Source organism: Homalodisca vitripennis, chromosome X (genome assembly GCF_021130785.1).
Source record: "Homalodisca vitripennis isolate AUS2020 chromosome X, UT_GWSS_2.1, whole genome shotgun sequence".
Classification (NCBI taxonomy): domain Eukaryota; kingdom Metazoa; phylum Arthropoda; class Insecta; order Hemiptera; family Cicadellidae; genus Homalodisca; species Homalodisca vitripennis.
The window spans coordinates 111,975,997-112,001,754 of NC_060215.1; the positions used below are offsets into that span (position 1 = coordinate 111,975,997).

At 33.7% G+C, this 25,758-nt stretch overlaps 1 protein-coding gene across 1 annotated transcript; it reads left to right on the top strand.

Moving 5' to 3' along the window:
• Positions 1–752: 752 nt before the first annotated feature.
• LOC124369566 lies at positions 753–23,649 on the top strand. The gene is made up of 7 exons (XM_046827594.1): positions 753–797; positions 2,825–2,899; positions 5,245–5,433; positions 8,431–8,546; positions 11,198–11,485; positions 16,699–16,846; positions 23,449–23,649. The coding sequence occupies exons 1-7, from the start codon at positions 753–755 to the stop codon at positions 23,647–23,649; spliced, it is 1,062 nt and encodes a 353-aa protein (XP_046683550.1).
• Positions 23,650–25,758: the final 2,109 nt, after the last annotated feature.

The following is a 25,758-nucleotide window of genomic DNA, read 5'->3' on the forward strand; positions in this document are numbered from 1 at the left end:
TGTAGTTCTTTAGTGATTGGATGCTTCTGTCTCGTCAATTGTTGTTAAGCCTAATGATGAAAGAATATGTACTGTAGTAGCTGTAAGAATTTATTTTCAATCATTTTACTTATACACTTATAAAATTAGAAAAAAAATGTTGGGCAGTTAACAATATATGACCTACATGAGTTCAGTATCCTTTTTTAAATAAAGTTAAAATACCTGAATGAGTTCTAAACAAAGGTAACATAACAAGCTCGGCAATCTCCTGCTATTTAATTGAAATAAATACAAAACTTAACTACACAGAATTGCACAAAATGCCATATTAACATATCTGCATATAATGGTGAAACAATGAAAACAATACACATGTAAATACTATACAAATATTGTAAATATGAAATGGAGACAGGGATGAAAAAATTAAAATAGCTTTAACAGCCTACGAAATTATAGAAACAAAATTAAAATGTATTTACTAACTCAAATTCGCTATTTTCAAGAAGCCCAGAATGGTGCTAACTTGTTGGTAAATGGTTGGTAAAACTAAATGGTGTATTATAAAAAAACAGACCACTAACGATTGTTTATAATAATACTGGGAACAAATCACTTAGTATAACTAAAAATATATTGATAAAAGACTCTAAAAACTACTATTTACAACCCAACCATCCTCCCCAAGGTACACTTCATTAGTCATGGAATTGGTCAAAGCAATGTGGGACACACAACCCAGGCTGTAATCCAGTAATCCGTGAGGGTACATGGGGGACGCTGCGGCGCTTGAGAGGTCAAGGAGGCTCGGGAACGTCAGAGAGTAGCTTGTCAATAACCTCCAGACGGAAGTCATACAATGGCATTTTGTTTTCTCCACTTGATGTGCGAACTTCGTTATAGAGATGATGTTAGTGTGCATTCACTAACATCATCTGAATTACGTGGACAAAAATCTTCTTGTACCACCGCAGTGTTTTCCTTTCATAAGGATAATATAACATCATTTGGTCACTGCGGTCCACGCCTTTCATAAAATGGTTGTATTGAACAATTGGTAGTGGTTTTAGTCTCTCCAAACCACCTCGATTAATTGAATTCACCATGTCATTTTCAAACTCAGTGGAAATGTTAGAGACAACGCGTTTGTCTTTCTATTTGGTGACAACACTTTCGGCGTAGCGGGCGATGGTTTCACCCTTTTTCAGGGTTGCCGATTTGACTTCAGGAGATATGTATTTTCTGTCCAGTCGAAGAGTTCCAGTGCAATATGTATTCCTATGGAGCAGGCTTGAGACAAGAGTAAAACTATTATAATAGTTATCCATAAATAAACTGTGGCCACAATTGAGTTTCCCTTGCATCAGCTTAAATACAACGTTGGCTGCATGTCTCTTACCACCGTAATCATCTAAAACTCCGCAATACATAAAAAAACTAAGTATTAGGCCATGGGGGTCACACAAACTGTACAGTTTGATGCCGTACTTATGGCATTTCCCTTTTATATATTGCCTAAAGTACAACCATCCCCTCCATAAAACCATTCCCTCGTCAATGCACAACTTTTTTTGAGGATAATAAATTGAGTCCATTTTATTGTTGAAGTAGTCAATTAGAAATTGTACTTTAGAAGCTCTGTTGTTTGGGTTAGGGTACCTTTCAAAATTAATGCATCGCAATATAAGCATGAATTTGTCCCTGGCCATGAATTTGGGGAAGCACGTTGAAAACAGCTTACAAGTTTTCCAATAGTCTTGTATTCGGGGTATTTGCAATATTCCCATGTGCAGCAATAGGCCAATAAAACATTTGAGATCCTCTATGGTAATGTCTTTCCATTTATGGATTCGTGAGCCTGGGTTATAGTAGGTCCACAGAATAATTCCAATGCGTATCTATTCGTAGTAGCCACAATGCCCTTCAAAAAAATCACATCCATCAGCAACAAGAAATAATTAACTGGAGTAATCTCATTAGGCAAAGGGACTAAAAACTTTTCCTCTTTTGTAAATGGTACAACTTTCATACCTATAGTTTGAGGACTCCATTGTGGTGGTCTTAAGTCATAGTTTGGGTCTTCTACCTCTGACTCATCAGTCTCGTATTGTTCATCGTCGAGGTCCAGAGCATAACCAGGGATACCAGGGTCGTCTTCATAATCAGAATCACTATTAGCCACAAACTGACGTCTATTCTGGATTCCACTAGTTCCAGGAGACAAATCCATGTCTATTGTATTATAATAATAACACTAAAAACACAACAAAAACAGTAAAATTTGAAGTAGTCTAAAAACTAACCACAAAACGCTAACTGAGAGCGGCAACCACAAAAACGCGGGAAAAGTATGTCCCCACGAGCGGCAAAACGGACAACCATACACAACGAGTGCTGAGAGCACACTGACTGGGTTACTAAACAATGGCGCTGTGCAGTAGATCTACGTCATGCGCGCCTGGCGCGAGGCAGCCGTGCAGTAGATCTACCACACCCGTATTGAACGTGTTAAAACCAGATTCCATTAGAGGAGCAGTAAAGAATTGTTGTAGCTTTGCTGAGAAGACTTCGGAATCCACTCCAAAATCAAGCCAACAAGCACTAACCTCAATAGCCATCAAATCTGAATTTTAATGAAATCTAGTTGTCTAGTTAGATTTGTGGGCTTCAGTTTGAAGTTCCTAAAGAAGTCACTTAGTAAGACTCTGCACAGATTAATTTATCAATTCAAAAGTGCAAAACACACATAATATATACAGTACAGCTTTGCTATAATCAGTATTTTATTCACTTGTTTATGTAAGTTGACCAATTAACAGTACAAGTTAATTCTTTGTTACAGGAAGAACCTAAAGTGAAATTCATCTATCAAGTCAAAAAAGAGCTGGTAAAAGAACCTCCTCTAAGTGTACCAGAGGTAAGAAAGCATTTATAAACAGTTGCAGCACTTTAGGCTCATTTAATAGAAGTTACTTGCTGACAAAAAATTTAATGATGATTTTTATGGAGGAAAAGTTATAGAAAAATGTAAACTTTTTTCATGTTCAGTTGCCTAAGAAGTTCCCGCAATTTTAATATTGGATTTTCCTTTATTTTTATGTTACAACAATCACAACATTTTGTGAATTTATCTTAAATATTGCATATCCAAACTAATTAATTGATCACATAATCCCTATACCAGTTTATTACTTTGATATGTTAAAACTAAGGAGCTTTTAACAGCTTTTTTTACTTATTTATCTATCTAATATAGGTTATTTTCATATATTTTTAAATGATTTTTCATATTTCTGAGTGATTAATTTATTTTTCCCATGAAGAACGAGAGAATACTCGTAGTAACTGGTTCCATGTGCTGCAAGAATTTAAAGGGTTTAAGTTTTGTTATTTTTATTAATTTAAGTCATTTACTGTTTATGTTTAAGTTGTGCAACTGTGTTATGTATATTTACAAATTTAATGTTAAATTAAGTTGTAATTTGCTCTTATATTTTGTTTTTCTTTTATGAATAAAGTGAAATATGATAACAAAAGGCATAAGATACGTATTCAAAAATTATCCATCCTTTATAAAGAAAAGGCATGTTAAATTTATTCATCTACATAAATGTTTTATAAAATGACCTCCTTCAAAATGGATGTTCCAAACATTTATTCCAGCACTCCTGTCACTTTTAGAGGCAAGTATTGAATGTTTTTTTTTGGAATACACTTCAGTTGAGCCATTGTTTTGTATTTCGTCATTTCTGGTCTGAAATCAAACTTTAATCCTTGTCTTGATGAAGCTGTCAAGGGTTTGTGGTCTACAGATCAGTTTATGCCACACTGCACACATGATATAGAAATTCTAAGAACTATTCTTTAGAGACAAATTTATCTATAGTTGATAAACTATTCCATTATTTATACAAAAACATTCAGTATGACCTTGATTTAGATGTGCTTTTTCCGAAAGTGAGATGTTGCATGTTTTTACATGGAAAAGACTGCACACTGGTTTCTGTGTCATACCATACACCCACGATTTATCGCCTGTTATGACAGTTTTGAGAAAATTAGAATAATTATGAGTGCATTCTTACATGTCCTGAACAAACTTAACACGTAACTTCTTTTGTTCTGTTGACAAGTTCTTTGAAAAAGAATTTGCAGCAATTCAGCTCATGTCCAGGTTTTCAGTTACAATCGAATAAGTTGAACCACTATTGATACATACTTTTAGCTAGTTCATGGACAGTAATATAAGTTGATTTTCCATCACTGAAACGCAAACTCGTTCATCATTTGTACTTGTTGCTAAACTTCCAGTACGAGATCTACTGGAATGAAGTGCGGCCATCTTTGAACTTGTCATATCACTATTTTATATTTATCACACTCAAAGCTTATTCTCCTAAAGCTTATCATCTTTTTATAATAGTCTCAACTTGAAAGTCACCAACATTTTAGTACAAAACCCAAATGTCTTGAACACTCAGTACGGAATTTGATGATTAACGGGCCTGCAGCTGACTAACACAATGTTTAGATCAAGGTCACATGACCGCTGTGCTTGCTCTTTATAGTTGACTGCATCTGTATGCCAGTATGTGCTTTTATGCCACTTAAGTAGTTTTCTTGTGTAATAGAAAACAATTAGTTACTTTCCAAACACACCTCATACTTTTTTTCAATAACATCATGTTGGATTGATTGAGTTGTAATCAGTGCTGCCCTTCCCCATAGCAAAAGTAATTACTTTAGGTAAATACTAAATATGAACAAGTAAAGAAATGGAAAGAAAACTCTTTCACACTGTACTATATACATAGATGGACTAATAATATAACAAATGTAAGGGAACCTTAATACCAGAAATCTCATAAACGTCATGGAAATTTGTGCTATCAAAATGACATATATATTTTTTATAAGAATTTTAAGGTAGCAAAACTTTGTGATGTGTATTTAAGATTATTCTTCATCTAAACATTACATTGTAAATTTTACATTAAAATTAGTTTTACCTAATTCAATACTATCAAATTTATTTTTAGTTGTTAATTTTTATCATGTATTGTACATTTATATGCAATTTCTGATAGTGATGTGACTAATTCTCAAAATGTAAACACTTATATATAATATTAAATAAATATAATATTATGATTACATTCTTACATTACACATAGATGAAATATAATAATGAATTAAAAACCTAATTTCAACCTAAATTTTATGTTAAGATGAGATTCATCAATACAATAACAATTTTTGCAGGAACAAAATGAACCCCAATGGATACAACCATTTACAAAAGAGGACCTACAATTAATAGATTTTGAAAATCCTTTACATCTCAGGATATATGTCGATTCAGAATCAGCAGTAGTGCTGAGGCTGAGAGGAGAGAAGCCCAGTATATCTGTGAGAATCAACACCAAGGGCCAGCTTCAAGTATTGTGGGATGTAAGTTGCTCAATAATTAACATATTTCTACACATGTCTATCTTTTTAAGCCCCAGTATCACAAGACTGTATTTTACCTACATTTTATACTGTGACACTCTACAGATTTCTAAGTGTCTTGCACATTCCATCAGGTTGTATTTAGTGCATCTATTCTTTATTTTCAAATTATATGTGTGCTATCTTTAGCAAGGACACATCGTTAGGTAATCTGTATCGGGTACTTTCGGTTTGCTGCGGTAACGTGTACTTTCGGAACAAACACCAGGTGACAATACAGTAGTCCCTACGTGTTCAGTTGTTACAGAAGTGACTCAGTTGCCGAGCTTTGAGCAATTCTGCACTGTGTTTTAGTTTGTTGTAATTCGTTGTCACTAGGCAACAGTTAACACCGCCCTGGGCAGTCTGGAGATTTGTGCATTTAAACAAACAGTTTGCAATTATGGTAAATTTTTTTAAATCTGCTCAATTTAATCTGTGTTAAAAATTTTAAATAGTAGTTTACAAAACTACTCACTTGAGATAATCTAAGATCTCTATAACATAATCAATGCAAAATTATGTGGACCATCCGGTTAAGAATATAATTTAAGATGGTAATTTAATAATCACTTCACTACTTACAAAATTATAGTACAGCTGTAGTATATATCTTGCATAATTATTTGGTCTTAATCGGATCACAAGTTTCCAATTTATGAATGTTCAAATTTGAAATTTGGTTGAAAAGCGCCAAACCCTGTATTTTTTGTTGTTGTTAACTGGAAGTTATTGTTAGTAACAGTTTTATATTTCTAAACACAGAAATAATTAAGTCTATAAGTTAGTTTATGGTCAACTTTCAAACTCAGATATCTATGCCTTTTATTGTAAGAGTATACATCACGATTTAGCTATGGTCTTGATTTGTGAAATAAACTCAACTATATTGTTCCATATTTTGTTGTTGTGATTGCATTTGGTTTTAGTTACATACATTTCTTATGAACTGTATTTGTTGCAGAAAAATGTTAATTATTCCTTTATAAGGTTTCTGGTGAGAAGTGGTAGAGTAGGTCTACTGTAAACTTTACACATTCTGACCTGATCTTTGGCCTCTTGTATTGGTTCATAAGTACTACAAAATAAAGGTTTTAGGACCTAATATTTCAAAATACGGATTGATCCCCTACACTGATCTGCAGTGTTTTCCATCACCCCGACTCACCTATCTTCCCGACATCCCCCCAGAGAAGGTTTCTGGGTGCGCCACTGATCTTTAGTGTTATTTATACTTTCTTCAATAGTCCATGATGAAATGTGTAGGAAAATTTTTGTTCCTGGATTTGAACCAATTCATAGTTTTAATTTTTAAAACGATGTGCATGTAATTCTTTTTGAAACTTTCAATGTGTGTGTGTGTGCACACGCGCATAAATAAATGTATGTGTTCTTATAGCCCTATTTATAATATTTTGTTTAAATTCTGTGTTTTCTAACAGGTGTTATCCTCACAAACTTCTAAACAACAAACTGAACGCTTAATCAATGTTTGTTGCAAGAAAAAGACTAAATTTGACAAATAATAATATTTTCAGGCACATTTTAGAAAATCAATAGTTTAGTACATCCAAAATTACCTGAACACAATAAGCGCATAGATACAAAACGTAGTTGTAGCATATGTTTGGTTGTAAATATATGAGTGTTTTTTTTTCTTGAATCTATTGTATTTTTGAAATCTGCTTTTACAGAAAAGCTTATACTGATATCTGTTAGTAATCAAACTGGAAATTTTATTAGTACATGAAATTAGTTTATGACTTGTAATGTTGGTTGCAAAATTTATATTATGAACATTTATATAATTTATTTTATTTTGTAATTTATTGTGGCTGTTAATTTATTTCTGTTAGTTGCTTGTGCAAACTTTTGCTGCTAATCTTATAGCTGAATTAGAATATTTATAATTATTTTAATATTTTTTGTAACCTTTGTTCATATAAAATAAGTTGTAAATGGCACTGGCTGTTGGAATAAATAAAACATAACAGTCGAATCTCACCCTTGCAATAATCCCAGATGTTTAGTACACAACATGTGCTACATTACAAAAATATTTACAAGTAGTTATAAAAATCCTACTGGATATTTATCTAAAGACTTTTCCTACGAATAAAAAAAACATAATTAATCAAATTCAATGCAATATATGCCCTAAAGATCACATTGACTCATCAATAAATTCTCAAAGAACAGGGATGATGGTACACAGGTATGCATATAAACAGAGCAACCTGTAGCGCCACATGGATTCAGTGAAACTGATAGAAAACATATTGTGAACATTAGGTACAAACAACCTAAATATGCCCATCAGCTCATCACAAAATTAACATTTCAAAGTAGATTGAACTTAGATGACTTTCTCAACAATTTATTATTCAATTTATAAAATCAAACCATATATTAACAGTTCTACATCATTAATGCTTTACTTTGATTTCTGTGTTGATGCTTGTGTTCATTATGTTGTTATAGCGTTATTTATAATGTTTTGTTAAACACTCTAAAGACCGTTTAAACTGAATAAAGAACTTGTTTATGAATGGTAGGGTTAGGGTTTGTGTGTATGAGTAAACATCTATCGAATGACTGGTAGGAACTGTTTCAATGAGTACGCTTGTTAAATCAGAGATTTATGTGTATCTCAATATTGTGAGGAAGTTTGTGTCTCAGTAATATATGGTATTTTTACAAGATATGGGTAAAGACAGGTGTTTAACGTCAGTGATACAGGGTTGGGAGTATTTAAGTTATTGTGAGTTATGTGTCAGTGACCAGTTATTTCTTAAACTGCACCCAGTCTGATGGGTTACATTAGTATGGTACGTAAGTGACCTTAAGATTTATAGTATTTATAATATTAGAGGCATCAATGTTATGTAACCTTAAAAGGAGTACATGAAGAATAACATTTTGGTTGATGAATTGATTTGTTTGTATGGATTCTTTCAGAAGATGACTATTACATTGGATGTAACATGGACAACATTCAGTATTCTACACAATCTGGTACACATTCAAGCTAAAATCTTATCCGCTACAAATATTACACTTCCTGCTCAGTCACAGTAAGTTCTTCTGATTGATACTGTTAGATAATCTAATTATTTTATTCTTAACAAACTCTCAATTTATTTCTGTGACAAAAGTCTCTGAAAAGAAAAACTAGAAACTGTCATACAATGAACGCTTCATTAATGGTTTAAGAGCTATTACAGAGGAACCTCTAAAACACGAAAGCCATATAACAATGATATCCATTAGCTTTTCTTCATGGATGAAACAGGGAGTGGAGTTTATAGTGAATATTACATTTTTCAGTACAATGTCGGTCAACTTACTCACTACATTAAGTATTAAGTATGTGTTGTCAAAGATGTCAATCAACCAAAATCACATCCTCTCTATGGTAAAACATCAGCAAATTAAAAAAACTTTTCTTTCCCATTATTAATAATTCTCTAGATTATCATTTACAAATCACACCAGTGTTGTGACACGCATAATTTGGGAATAAAAAAAACCATGTCGTTGTGTCAGCTTCATATATACACATCTCCAAAACATGCACTTAACCGCTTCCCGGATTATCCCAAGCTAACCCGTTTTTTACAAATGTTCATAAACGGACTAACCCGAGTAAACTCGTGCAACAAATAAATGTCCGATCTAATTTCGACTGGGCCATATTAACTTGCTCAGTAGTTATTTGACGAGTTCCCTGCCTACAGCAGCACTTTACGTGCGCTGTAATAGTTTGTAGAGGAATCGGTAGGTCGCGCTAGCGTCGTCCTTCCTCATTCATTGCGCTGCCATTTTAGCTGTGTTTCACAATATTTCCTGTGTTTATTTTCAAGTAAATTTGAGAGGTGTATTAGACCATGAGCGATGAAGAACTTGTTAGTGATTTTGGACAATCAGATGGGAGTTTTTATTTTTTTATATTTTTATATTCAACACATTCATTTATTCTCTATCAGAATTTCATTATATTCCTTTTGTATAGTTCATTAGATATATCGTGAATATAACAACATAATATTTGAGATACAATTTATAATAAAATTTGAGTATGTTTGCGTGTGCAAAACATTCATTTTATTTATAATATATGTACGTACGATATACATACGTCCAAGTATACTCGGATTAATCTTGTATATAGTTTTTAAAATTAAAAAAAGATATGAAATATGCATGAAAACAGTTTTTAATCAATATAAATAGTTTTCGCTTGTAAAAAACTACTATTTCCGATGGTAAAAAAAGTGGATCTAAATATGACCAACTTGGGCAAATAAAGTAGAGCGGGAAGTGGTTAATAAACTCAAAAGATTTATCATGAAAACTGAACGAAATAATACAGGTCACATCATAAGTCTGCTCTGAATTGTGAACCACAGAGAAGTGACCAGAAACAACAGAAAATGGTGATTGTCACAGCAGAAACAAGATTGCAGCCAAAACTGGACTGGACTTTCTTATCATTAGTTCATTCTAGATGAACATCCCAAAACTATACTGTGACTCTGCATTGGTTTATAACAAATGTTTAATCTGTTAGCCACTTTAGGTTTTCTTGTTAGCTAATTTTTCAGAATTGGCCACCAAATCCGCTTAATTTCGACTGATGGTTTACTGATTGGTTAATCTGCTAATTTAATGTATGAAGCTCCTTTTAAACAAAAGTGAGCTTCTCCAATGTTTTATGTTACATTCATCCCAAATCACATGATAGTCTTCGGACCAACAATGATTTGCAATTTTCTACTTTTCTATTAGTCCCTTTCTTGTGTTTTCTTTATTTTGTATACGTTCAATGGTCTTTTTGTTTTGTCTACATATCCCCTTAAGAAATTACATTTTATAGTGTAAACACATTTGTTGGGATCCTGTGTGTCACTTTTTCATTTCGTTTTTACGAGTCTTTGTCTAATAGTGTTGTGTGTTTAAAACATAATTCTAATAGTTTATACTTTCTACTTACTCTTCTAATTTTTTCCAATAATCCCGGCACATAAGGGATGTCTGGAAAAATTTTGTTTTCCTCACAATCCTTCTATCATCAAAAACAAACTTCTAACAACCTTTTATAAAAAAATAATTTTTATTTATTTACGAGACCATGCAGGGGATATATGGACAGCTGAGCAATATTATATTGTGCAATGCAGGTTGTTATCAGGATTACTATATTGGAGTTGTTAAAATGTGTTATTAAAGTAATTATGATTTAAGATGTCACTATATACATCTCAACCTCCACTTAGCTCTATAATGATGTCACAATCAAACCACTACGGTATTTCTGTTTTTAATTTTACATTAAAATACAGATTTTAAATAACATAAGAGACAAGACAATGTTCTCTTACTACCAAATCATCTATAGTATTTTAAAAAGATACTACTATATATTACCAGTATATATTAGTTCAAGTCAGTGAAGTACAGCAAATTGATCTGAGTATTTTGACATGCAATCACACAAATTGATTCAAGTCTTATGAGCGGGAGAGGGTCAAGTAAGAAAACTGACTCAGTAAACCAAACACGTTTGATTTTTCTGTATGTGTATTTAAGGACTTACTAATTTACAACTATGTACTGAAAATTAACCATTATGCAAATAAATTTGTTTAATTTAAAGTTTTATGATGAGGGTCCTTATAATTATTTTTGCTTGTCTCTTGTAATACATATTGTTTTGTTTTCACAGGTTCATAAAGATAATGGCAGAAAAGATACTTTTTGGTTCCTATAAAGAAGAAGATGGTAATGAATATGTTTCAGAAAACGTATTCAGACTCAGCAATGCTGGGTTGGTAAAAACAACTTCAATAAATATACCAAAAATGATTGGTGAAGTATTTTGTAAAAGCAATGAAATCGAAGATGCCATTTCTCTAGGCACCCTGATAATGTTGAAAAAGTCTTCTACACAAGAACATTGGCGGTTGGGTCACAATACCAATATGATCTTCAACTCCAGTACAGGAGAAGTAAGGTCAGTTGAGTATCTGACATTTATAACTTATGATATCGTCAAACAAATAATCATGTTTATAGTGGTTTTCAAGAATACTGTGTAACATTTATTTGTGTATTGTGTCAGTGTAGTAGTAACAATAATGGGTGCAATTTTTAATAATATATTACACATGATAATATAGGGATAATTGATAAATGTATATTTTCAATATTAATGTAGGAATATATGATAAGATTTATTTCCTTTGTTGTAAATTCCAGTCATATTAAGCGCATTAAGAGGGTAGAGAGGAATGAAAAAAGGGAATTTCCTTGGGTGTAATTTAAAACTCATATTAAGTAAATTAGGAGCAAAAATGAGAATAAATGGTAAAGGAGTATTTCGTTGGGTGTAATGTTCAAAATCATATAAAGCTATTGGGAAACACATGCATGCTCGTTCCGTCTTGGATTGAATGCAAAGCTACGTGCTAGTTACTTAGTCTCCAAGTAACCACTCTTTATTGTTATTGCCCGTTCTACTTCTGAAAATATGTGACAGATATCTTTGTCATGGTCTTTACTGGTTCCTTTACTAAGAAGATAAAACATTTAATTTTGTTTTGTTACTGGCAGCACTGAATTGATCACTTGTTTGCTAGAACGTTTCGTCGAAGTTTTACATAGGTCAGCTGCTAAACACAAGGTTAGTTGGGTTTGTTTTTGTTTCATTGTTAGATCAATCGTTATGGTTGTAAAAGGCTGTGAGATTCCATTGTTGTCATAATTCCTAAAGCTTACAAGGAAATGAAAATAAAATTTGCATGGCATTAAATTCAGCCTTGTTGGAGGACATACAAGGTAAACCTTAATGTAAATATCAAGATTTATAACTAAGTCAGTACAAAGTTACTTTTTTAAAACACATATCAGCTGTTACAAACTGCTGTGCTATGAATAATAAAAAAGCGTTGTTAAGCAGTGTTAGATTAATTAAAGGAAATAATTAATTTAAAATCAGTTTCATTTACGTCGATAGTAAACTTTTTTTGTAATAGTAAGTAGTAAAAATAACAGATAACTGGAACATCGGGATCCTCCAGGTCATCCCACTCATCTTCCACCTTCCTCTTGGCATTTACATAGGCTTGACGATGTTTTTTGTAATAGAATTAACAGATAACTGGAACATCGTGATCATCCAGGTTTTTCACTCACCTTCCTCTTGGCACTTACATTAGATCACAGGATAGTTTTAGTAATAGAAACAACAAGTAACTGGAACATCTGGATCCTCCAGGTCATAAGCTTGGCAAGTTCTTTTTGCAACATTGGGAGGCCCTACATTTTTTTCAGTTTGCCTAAGTCTGGGTTTCTCATGGCATTTCAAAAGTTCTACCCAACAATCTTTCTCACCTTTTTAAAATCATACATTTAGCTGCATTTCCTATATTGAAACAGTTTATGGCAAACGATTCCCAATTATTTGATTCACAGACTCATTCGGATCCTGTGGTTTACTACCATGAAAGTATTTCTTCATCTAATAAAGTGTACCAAGTTATTTAAAATAGAATTTACTGTACCAACAGCTGACATAAAAGCACACCAGCTTATTGAATGCAGTGCATATATGATTAATTTTGTTATTATAGTTGCAAAAGTCTAGAAAATGAATTGTGGAATCAATATGTTCTGATTACTTTTTGATAGTTCCTGCTGTTGGAGTCTAATCATCTTTTTTAACCAAAAGTATCAAGAGATGTCATAGAATAATTTTAAAAAATATACAAGTTTCATAATTTTTAAATTTCTTCCCTTAAATTCTGTTATGTTGCAGTTAGCTATAAAAAAATGGACATTGTTATAGCCTTCAACAGATTTTCCTGACGATGCTCTTGATTCTATATTTCATTTTGTCTTAATAAGAGAATGTAAGGCAAACAATACCAACAATTTTAAAAGTGGTAATTCTTATAAAAATAATATTGAAACAAACAAGATTTTTAAGTGCACAAATTTCACACAATTGTCCTGTTTGAATAATGAATAACAACCTTTTTTCTATAGTAGTCTCATAAGTTTGTAAAAAACTTGTCATAGTGTGGAACAGGCTTTTGTATTGATTCATCTTACACAGTTGTTTGTGATTTAAACCATTTAGGTTTATAATAATCATTGATCCTCTCACCAGCTAGATCTTATGTCAGTTGCAGAAAAAGAAAGTTGCCACTATAAGCAAAGTCGGGACTGTCGTTGAAAGCTTGAGGAAAAGAGTTGGCATGGTTCATTTGATCTTAACATTTTCATATTCATTATTATTAAACTGTCTGGCATATTTCCTTACCATGAATATTTCGTCATGTTTTGTCCATACACCTCACTGATAATTTATTCTACTGGTTTAACATTCCTTGGTTCCTTGGTAGAAGACAAATTACAGATCCAATTTCACAATTGGTGGAGTTTTCAATCAACTTAGCTAATAAAAAAAAGCATGAAGAATTCCAAACAGTAAGAAATACACTCAAAGTCGTATCAGCTTCTTTGTAATAATTTAAGTGTTAGTGTGTAATACACATGTACCGAACTGCACTCACAGTGTTTCAACAGCAAATGCCACAAACAGAACATATTTTTTTAACATATCTTGCATAAATAAAATTAGTTAAAAATTGTTCGGTTTTCATCCTAAATACTATGAAATACATCGTTACTACCCCAACTGAAGACTGTTTTTTAAAACAAAATTCGTATAGATTACTGCATCTCAAATTCTTAATAGTATTTTAGCTTCACTGAACAAATAATACAAAATTAAGATATATAGTCATATTGTGAAAATAGAACTGCATTAGAAACACTAGAAAATATCTCCATCCTCAATGCTTCACTTGCGAAAGAAAAGTGAGACTTTTTAAATTCTTCTCAATCTATAGAGCAGCTGTTCAAATTGTCTTAATTTTCATCCTAATTTCTACTGCCCTATAGAAACTGTCAAAGTTTGTAAAAATAAATGGATTACCAAAGGCATCCTGAGTTCAAGAGAAAAACTTAAATATTTGTCCGAAATTAACAAAAACACAAAATACAATAATTTTTAAGATTTTCAGAAAATTTATTCAAGCTGCAAAATCATATGACACATTAAATTCAATAAAGTCTTCCAAAAATATTTCAAAAACCATTTGGGGCATTTTATTAACAATAAAGTCAAAGATTCGAAAAAAGTTCAAATTGAAATTGGGGATCAAATTGTGGATGATGACATTGAGGTGGCAAGTGAATGTAACAAGTTTTTTGCAAATGTAGCCTATGAGCAGGGCCCTCGTTCGTCATCACATCAAGTAAAACCCATTCTAATACAAAGTCCAGTAACCTCAATGGTCCTGACACCTGTCGTTGAGGAAGAGGTGGATAGAATCATTCAGCAGCTTCCATCGAAAAGGTCCAATGATACTAATTTAATGCCAATGTGGCTCATCAAGCATTGCTCTAAGCATATTGTGAAACATTTGACTGTATTAGTCAGTCCGTCATTTCACATAGAAGTTTTCCCCTCACTCTAAAAATCTCAAAAGTAATCCCAATTTTCAAAAAAGACGACTCCACACTCATCGATAGTTATCAGCCTGTCTCGATTTTGCCTGTAATAAGCAAAATATTCAAAAAGCTTTTTTTATTACGAATGCTTCAGTTTCTTACCAAATACAATCAGCTCTCAAATGAACAATTTGGATACAGAAAGGGCAAATCAATGATAGACGCAGTTGTGAGTGAAATAGTAGTGAAATATATCACTATCTATTTATTATTAAAGCCCATTTCATGTTAATCCAAAAAGATATAAAACATAACCACATAACTTGAAAAATACATTTTTTATAAACATATAACAAAACTCTTAAATTTTTAGCATTTTTAATAGGATAACTCCAGTTGAGCTGATAGTAAAAATATGTATAAGCCATGGGTTAATGAAACAATAAAATCAATTTTAGAACAAAAGACCTTTGTTGCAGTAAACAGTTGTGTGCAACATTTTCACGGCCTCAATCTAAAAACAAATTCTTCAAAATCCAATGTTCTAAATTTTTCTTTGCTCTTGACAGACTGTGAATATGCCCCGGCCATCGTGTTGGATGAGGCCATATTAGAAGAGGTCTGTTCCTCAAAATTAGCCTCAGGCATTTATTTGTTGAGGTCTCTAGCTAAATACTGCCCTATTCAGGTTATGCTGACTGCTTATTATGGCTTGATCTATCCACATCTCACCTATGGACTAGTGCTGTGGGGTGCATGTGCAAGTAACCAATTTTTAAGAGCGTTCAAGCTTCAAAAACGAGTGATATGCATCATTGCAAAATTAAAATTAAGAGAGTCGTGCAGGCCAGTTTTCAAAAGATTGCAACTGTTGACTCTGCCAGGTCTCTACATTTTAGAATCAATGTCATATTGTAGGCTTAAATGCACCTTGACCAATGGATGGGATGTTTACTCGTACGAGACAATAGGCAGAAAAAACTACTGAACCAGGAGACACAGGACGGTAGTTCATGATCGTTTGCCCTCACAGGCAGGAGTTCATCTCATCAACAGCTTGCCAAATGAAATTTAAAATTGGCCTACGCATAAAGCATTTAAAACTCGTTTGAAACGCTGTTTAGTATCCAACGCTTTTTATAGTGTGAACGAGTTTATAGTGTAAAACTGGGAGACCCCACAATCAGAAAACACTCTTGAATTGAGGTGGGTAATAATTGGTGATGAATGGAGCAGAGTGTGTCAAAATGTATGTATGAATGAAAGTTCGATGTAGCATGTGTGTCAAAATTATTAGATACTTGACGTTTACTATACAAATGTACTTTTTATCTTCTCAATAAATACTTGACTATTGACTACTTGACTAAACTAAAATGCTATATCAAATTAGCACCTATAAGTTTAAGGCCAATCAAAATAGTTGTAGGTTGCCAATTTGTAGCAGGTTTGTGGATTTCCTGCCAGAATCTACAAAGTATTACATTCTGATTTCTCTAAACATATCACAATTTGTTGAAATGAGGGTGGTAGCATTGCATTATTATGAATAATTACTTGCATTAAAAGATTTTCCTTGATTACATGTCAAAAGTAACATTAAAGTAAGTAAGTAAGTAACATAAATTTTTTGTCTATAAAGGTTTGTATTGGAAGCATATGTGAACATGTAAAACTGTTGTTTTGAATACAACATTTTATTTTCAGAATTGAGAAAGAAGGAAATAGCCTAATTATCAAAGGCTCTGAACTGGTCTTGACAACAAATCTCAATACTGAAGAAGCTCTGATGCGAACAGTAATAGATTCTGAGAAGGAAGAAATTGTTATACATAACACTGTCACTAAAACCAAGGTTTGTTAATTCTTATTTTCTACTTAATTCTCTACAAACTTAGGCTTAGTGGCCATATAAAATTTTCAGCTAAGATTAAAAGTTATACCAGGTGACATAAAGATTAAATTTAATACCAAGTAGTCTGCTTTGCATATGTTTTGGTTTATATGTTAATTTTCAGGCATTTTCACAAGATATGTAAACATTCTCTTTGAAAACAAATAATTAACAGTCCAAATGTTTATATATATTCAGATATTATTGAGATAAAAAAAGTTTCAAATTAAAAGTTGAAACGCCTACAACTTACAGTCTACTACCTCTCAATAACTAGATATTTCAAACTCCAGCTTTAACTCAATTTACACAACAGTCATATAAAAGAGCTAATATCTTACTACACTTACAAAGATCACCTAAGTGAACAAGTTTTACTTTTACTTCAAGTCCATCCTTCTGCTGAGTACTTTGTAATTATGCGGATAAGCAGTGTTAATATGAGAGAAGACTATGTACAGAAAAATGGGGCATTAGGAATATTAAATCAGTATGTTACAAAAAATTAAAGCAATAGACCTAAAACACTGATGTAACTAACACAGTACCTGTTGACTAAACTGTACTATAATCAGCAGCAGTTTAGGTTCAAAGTTTGTCCTCTCAGTATTATTGTTATATATGAGGATATGAGGACAATAATACATTATGTGGTCAATTTGATTAATGTAGAAAGTAGAAGTGAATCCAATTTAAGTCTTTAAATTAATCCCTAATACTGTAATGTGAATATGAGTTAGTAAACACAAATATTACACAAACTAACTTAGTAAAACAAATTAAACTATTAAGAGTAAATACGGTAAGCATCAGAGCATCATCAGATAACTCCAATCTCTGTCATTCTATCGAAATATCTCTCATTGCTAGTTACACCATCTTACAGTCTCGCTCCATACACTGCTATGGGTGTCAGAGGATCATCAGATAACTCCAATCTATGTCACTCCACCAACACTCTACACGTGATAGTTGTACCATCTTACAGTCTCGCTCCACACACTGCTATGGGTGTCAGAGGATCATCAGACAGCTCCAATCTATGTCACTCCACCAACACTCTCCACATGATAGTTGTACCATCTTACAGTCTCACCCCATTCACTGCTTGAAGCATCACAGCATCAACAGATAACTACAATCTCTGTCACTCCACCAACACTCTCCCCTTGCTAGTTGTACCATGTTACAGTCTCACTCCACTCACTACTTGAGGCCCCAATCACTAGAGGTGTACCTCAGGGATCTATACTTGGACCAGTGCTCTTCATATTGCTGACAAATGACCTACCAAGCTATCTTCTTGACTGGGCCCAAGCTATGTTATATGCAGATGACACCGCTCTTCTTATTGCAAAAAAGACACAGAATCTCTTGAAATAAATTCATTTATAGCCCTGAATATGACAAAGCAATACTGCCAACATAATGACCTAGTTCTTAATGAGAGCAAAACACAACAATTAATATGGAAAGGCCGAAGAACCAATGATTACTATGGCTTACCCAAAATAATCCAAGATAATGAAGCCAAGTATCTCGGCATAACAATAGATGACAATCTCTCTTGGAACTCACACATTGATGGTCTTTGCAGCAAGCTCAACTCTAGTATCTATGCTCTTAAAAGAATAAAAAGTACTTGTAACAATGATACTACCAGGATAGCATACTTCTCTCTTTTTGAATCTCATCTGAGGTACGGACTACTCGTGTGGGGCAACTCCTCAGTAAGAAACAGGGAGCGGGTTCTGGTTCTACAAAAGAAAGCAATTTGAATTCTTGCGGGACTGACTCCTCAAGACTCATGCCGTCAGGCATTTGGAGAACTAGCGATCTTGACAGCTGTCTCACTCTACATCTGCGAGACCATCTGCTTCACAATAGCTCAGAAACCTGACCAGCTAGGTGACACACACAGCTATGACACCAGAAACGCCTGTGACTGCCCTCCCCACACACCACCTGACCCTATTTGAAAAGAAACCTACATACATGGGGAGAAAACTTTTCAATCATCTTCCAGAGGACCTCAAGAGACGCAGAGATGAGAAGTACCTCAAGACAGCACTCAAGGCCTGGCTGCTGCAGAAACCATATTACACCCTAGAAGAATTTTTAAATACCTGATTGTACAACTAAATTATATTGACACAATTCTGTACTCCATGTATACGAATAAAGATTTCTGTATTCTGAGGCATCACAGCATCAACAGATAACTCCAATCTCTGTCACTCCATCGAAAAATCTCTTATTGCTAGTTACACCATCTTACAGTCTCGCTCCACACACTGCTATGGGTGTCAGAGGATCATCAGACAGCTCCAATCTCTGCCACTCCACCAACACTCTCCACTTGATAGTTGTATCAACTTACAGTCTCACCCCATTCACTGCTTGAAGCATCACAGCATCAACAGATAACTACAATCTCTGTCACTCCACCAACACTCTCCCCTTGCTAGTTGTACCATGTTACAGTCTCACCCCACTCACTGCTTGAAGCATCACAGCATCAACAGGTAACTACAATCTCTGTCACTCCACCAACACTCTCCCATTGCTAGTTGTACCATGTTACAGTCTCACCCCACTCACTACTTGAGGCATCACAGCATCATCAGATAACTCCAATCTCTATCACTTCTTCGAAACCTCTCTCATTGCTAGTTCTACCATCTTTCAGTCTCGCTCCACACACTGCTATGGGTGTCAGAGCATCATCAGATAACTCCAATCTCCATCACTTCTTCGAAACCTCTCTCATTGCTAGTTGTACCATCTTTCAGTCTCGCTCCACACACTGCTATGGGTGTCAGCATCATCAGATAGCTTCAATCTCTGAATCACCAACACTCTCTCCGTGATAGTTGTACCATCTTACAGTCTCACCCCGTTCACTGCTTGAAGCATCACAGCAACATCAAAAACACCAATTTCTGTCATTCCACCAATACCTCTCCCCTTGCTAGTTGTACCATCTTACAGTCCCTCCCCATTAACTGCTTTGAGCATCATCAGATAACGCCAATCTCTGTCACTCCACCAACACCTCTCCCCTTGCTAGTTGTACCATCTTACAGTCCCTCCCCATTAACTGCTTTGAGCATCATCAGATAACGCCAATCTCTGTCACTCCACCAATACCTCTCCCCTTGCTAGTTGTACCATCTTACAGTCCCTCCCCATTAACTGCTTTGAGCATCATCAGATAACGCCAATCTCTGTCACTCCACCAATACCTCTCCCCTTGCTAGTTGTACCATCTTACAGTCCCTCCCCATTAACTGCTTTGAGCATCATCAGATAACGCCAATCTCTGTCACTCCACCAACACCTATTCCCTTGCTACTTGTACCAACTACCAAAAGAAGTCTCCTCTTTTTATGGTATAATATGTGTGTGTTTTTCCACCCAATATTATATTATTATACTTTGTAATTTGTTATAATTTTTTTAAATATATTTTTTACTTTTGTTTTCAGGTAGTCCTAGACTTTCCGCAAGAGACTCTAGAATTCACAACTAGACTTTATCGGGTAACAGCTACTGGGTTCAAAGTGCCATGTTTTAATGTTGAAGGTTTCTATACTTAAACGTTGCAAGGACACTTGCAAATATTGATTTAAATACTGTATTAAAATCTGTTCATTTTAATAGAAACCAATCAATATTCTTGATGAAATGTTTATGATTTAGATTAGAAAGTTTGTTATACTTGTATTCATTCATTTGTTTTGTATAGGTATAAAGAGAATTTGAAGGTTTATTTTGATAAAAAACAACTGTAATTTTAATACTTTATTACATTCTAACAGTTGATTCGATTTAAGTTTATTTCCTCTCTGTGAATTACTAGTTAATAATAATTAAGTGTATATGATATTTACTACCTCATAGTTCAATAATGTAATTAACTGTAGAATAATAAATTTATTTTTAAAACATGTTAAATGTCTTTATATTTATTTACTTAAAATGTTCAAATTGATTACATATACCTAAACACTATCATATAGTTGTACCAAGAGGAAGGATATTTGGGGTTGTGTAATATTTTTCTTGTTTGATAATGTCCATATCCTGTGGTATTCCCATTCTTCAAATGTATGATGGACACAGATGATTCCTGGCCATGCCACAGCAAGGTTAAGCATATTTTTTTTAATAATATAATGGGATTCATTAATTTAATACCACAATACAACAATTCTAGATTTATTGTTGTAATATAATTGAATATAAACAATGTTTAAATTTGTTTTATAATATTATAAATGTTAACGTCAACTGAATGAGACTTAATTTGTGTGAGTTTAACACATTTTAATGCTGCTCTAATAAGCATGTCTCTTGATTTGGCTTTGTCTGTTAAAGTAGCCTAAAGCACTGGACTGGACACTCAGGAGTTACTCATCATTTTAACAAATACCAGTTAACAGTTTCTTATAACTAAATGACTCATTATACTTTCTTTTAAAGTAATTTATATCGTTTACATGACCTAGTCTTGTTATAATTATACTTTTATAAGTCTCAGGTGTTCCAAAAAGAATCATCACATTTGTAATGCTTGTATTATCAAAAATGATGAACTTAGACACATAAAATACCATGACAGAACACGGCCTATGTTCAGGAGGGCTATGATATGTTTTACATTATAAATCATGGGTGCTCCACCACCACTCTGGTGTTGCATTGTGTATGTCCATTCAATAGTCAAACTTGTCCAAAACTTTAGTGAGGAACTGACAACATTTCGATTGTATTTTTAAGTAAGATTTTAAACATGGATCTTGGTAAGCAAAACCAAACATAAACACTAGCTACAACCTTTAAGATTTTATAAAATGGAAAATCTTTAATGCACTTTTAATGTATTTCAAATGGATAAGATTTAGAAATATAATAATATTGTTCTGTATTAATGCTATAATGTGTCACGTTATGTTTATTTTTTTAATAATATAACCAAATTAAACTATTCACAAGCATCAAATTAGGAAGGAATACATTAAAATTTTTCATTAGTTAATTCTTTTTTTATTTTCTTAGTTTTGGATGTCATTAAGGTTTTACAAGAGCTAAATACAAATTAAGTGGAGAGCTTAATTATATTATATTATACAAGAGCTTGATAAGACTTGAAATATAATTAATTTCCCACGACAATACAATGAACATGTTGGTATGATATGTTAATGTATTATCCATGTTCCCTAATGTTGACGGCCAATGTGCTAATCACAGTGCTCAGATTCAGCAACTTCAGTGAAATAATTAATCTCAATATCTGCCTTCACTGTCTTCCAGATCCTGATCTGCCTTGCTGATGTATCAGCATTTCAAGTGCTGTAAGGCCTATGTTCTACAAGCTGGACACTCACAATTTTGGAGAAGCTGTTGTGTGTTAAAACATACTTACCAAATAAACTTTCTTCTGAATTTAGTGCAGTTGGTAAACATACTCTTTGAACTTTATAGTTTTTTTCTGGAGAAATCAATACATTACATAAAAATGCTAAACAAGCGATAGTTATTTTGCTATGAATTATAAATATAAGTGGTGGATACATTTCATTGAAGTATTCCAGTGAATATGAAGTTATCGTTCAATCATAATCAATGAAAATTAAACTTCTTCAACGTGGTTTTGGCATACTGCTAGTCTATCACCTGTGTCAAGACCACCAGTAAATGTGTGGTTCTAACTAATCTTTTTCCTACCCACTACTGCTATATACATAAGTGTCTGACCAAATTCCCCATCCCCTACCCCTCTTAATTCCCCCTCCATTCCTCCTTATAGGTCATAATTACAAATTGTTAGTTTACATCACATCTCTTTGTAAATATTAATTGTATAAGTACGTTCTTTTTACATTTATTTTTCTTATAAAATTTCCAAAACGTTACCATATTTGTGTTTAGAAGTTCATTTTTAGTATTTTTTGTGATTAGAAGTTCATTTTTAGTATTTTCTCCTGTATAATTGTTTATAATCTGCACATTTTACGATCTTTCCTTGTATTTAAAAGATTGTACAGTTTAACACTGAAAGAATGCGGCTTGAGATGAATTAAACATGAGCTGCGCACACCTTCCAATACTCGGCGTGACCCGCTATGGTGCGGTATATTATCACTGATTTAATTTTGTACTTTTTAATGTGTGATTAATTGTATTTAAGTATATTCCTTTATTAGATTAAAAATGAATTGTGTTCGCAAATAAATATAGATATAAATGGTAGATTAACCCATTAGTGCAAAGCCTCCAAGTAATCAGACAGAGAGTATTTTAGTACTGGGAATTTTAGCTTTTAGAATGTTTAGCTAAGCTAACTTTCTCAGATGCAGTTTTATATAAACCTTTCTCTACAGTCATGCAGGTAAATTCTATTTAAAATTACTACTTATAATGCATATTTTATAGTTAATATTTGTAATTTGTTTTGTAACAATACAACAAACATCTTTTATAACATATCTCACTATAACAGACTCTTGATTAGTTTTAATAAACTTCATAATATTGCGGAATGTACATTTTGGTAGAGGGTCATTGAAAGACAAGTGCCCCATACTGTTGTGATGACCAATTTAAAATACTTGGCCAAATCAAACAGTGAGCTCACTGAAGAGGTTGAGCAGCTACATGACAAGCCAAAATCTGCTGACATTGCTGATTGTTCCTCAACAACGGCTACAAGGGTAATGTTGCTGATGCGACAAATTGGAGAAGCAGAGCGATCCTGAGATCTGCAGACTCAGCTCACAGCTGGCTAGGCTCAGGGAGGAAAACGAGAGACTGCAGCAAAGGATTAACAGGGGTGAGGAAGTGAACACCAACAGAGCTTCCTGCTTGAGAGGCAGGGAAGAATTGTGCCCAGACAACGGAGCACCAGCACCTCATGGCGACGATAGAGTTGCTAGAAGTGGACATCAAATATATCTGTGCAGTTGAGACGAAAGGAGTCACAAGTGAGATGGTGGCAGACCTCGTTTGACGAAAGCCTCTTGGCAGAACACACCAAGGCTTATGTACTAGTTAAATCTTGGGCAGTATTTTAATTAGACAAGATATTGGCTACAAAACACTCAACGGTCAATTATAACTCATGTGTTATTACTAGGAACTTTGGAATTGAATTTGTGTAGCAAACATTTGTGTCATTAAAAGAAACCTCTCCTGGGAAAGGGTGCACTTTAATGGAAGGGCTGTCTCTCATTTAGGGTCACTGTTTGAGGGGCTATTTCTGCGTCACATCAGGTGCTGGTCGGGGTCCCAGAGCTGAGAAGTTCCTCAACAGTAGTCATGGCTCAGATGGCAGCTTTGATGGTTCTCAGCCATCACACTGTTGACTGGTGACTGATAATCATGGGCGCTTAAAAGTTACGCATTTCAACATGAGATCTTAACTAGGTTTGATACTATGACACATTGAAGTGAGATTTTTATATTTTTGGAGTATCTGAAACCTCCCTTCGTCCTGGCACCCCTTCGAACAGCTACAATATACTGGAAACACTTTGCTATACATGGACCGCAAAGAAAAAGTACAAGGTCAAACAATGGGCACAACTGGTGGCGTTGTGGCGCTTTACTTAAGGGATTGTTCAAGAAGAATACAGCCTTTCCAAAGAGCCCCCTAGTATTGAGTGTCTTGCTGCCACTTTGAAGGTCATGGGATGGAACTTGTATAGATCTTCTCATGTGAGGTATACCTCTTTATCTCTTTTGTTTCACTCTCTTTTGGCTATGAAAGTAAAGAACAAATATTGACTTATTATCAACTTAGAATAAGAATAATTTAGACACTACACTATTAAGAGACAGTACAGTTCAAATAAGCAGCTACCTCCACCACCTTGTTAGACCATATTATAGTGGACAGGTCTGCTGAGGTCAAGAGAACCAGCATCATTGATGCAACTAGTGTTGCGGATCACAATGAGGTGAAGATAACGAACCACAGCAACTCAATTTGGGCAAGTGCACTGTGCTATATCTTGCTGCAACAAATGTGGTGGAGGGCCTTAGTGCCAAAGGTGTGAGATTCACTGTTGGTGGTGAGAGTTTGCATTTAGCTTGAACCAGTTGGTTAGTCAATCTTAAAGAATGAAAACTTTGAGATGGCGGCCTAAATCTTAACTCAACTAAATCCAAACATAGACCCAAAACCATTAATTCGTTACAAATATAGATTTAAAAAAAATTTTATTTCTTCACTTTTTTATATCTCTTAAGGTTTAAAGATGGAGGCCGTTCAAAGTTTGGGAAAGGATTGATAATATTAGTTAATATTATGAATTTTAGCTCAAAACAAAAAGGATTTTAGAATTTTCAGATCATTTACAATAATGTCTGTTTCATCGTGTTTTTTGTTATTTAATATATGGTTTCCAGATAGTCGTTAAACAAAATTTTACAAAGTATAGGCTACAACATTGCGAGAACAATTGTGAACATGATAACAACCACAGTTCTTAATTGAAACAAACTACATTTCGTGCAGAGATAGTATTCATAGTTGGGATTAATCAATAACCAGTCTTAACCAATAAACCATTTTAAGATGGCGGTCATTCGCATTTGAACAAAAATGTTATCTCAGGTTTTACAACATAAATCAAAATTGACAATTTTCATAAAATTGTCAAGTAACTCTAAGCAAAATTGTTTCATCTATATTTTTCACGACTTTTAGGTTTCAAGATTGTGGTTTTTTAAAGTTATAGTAGTACACAATTGAACCATCAAAAGCAGTGGCGCACTCAGAAATCATCTCTAGGGAGTGTCCAAAACACAGGTAAAGGTTACTGATAAAGGTTCTATTACGATACAGATACTTCACACATTTACTG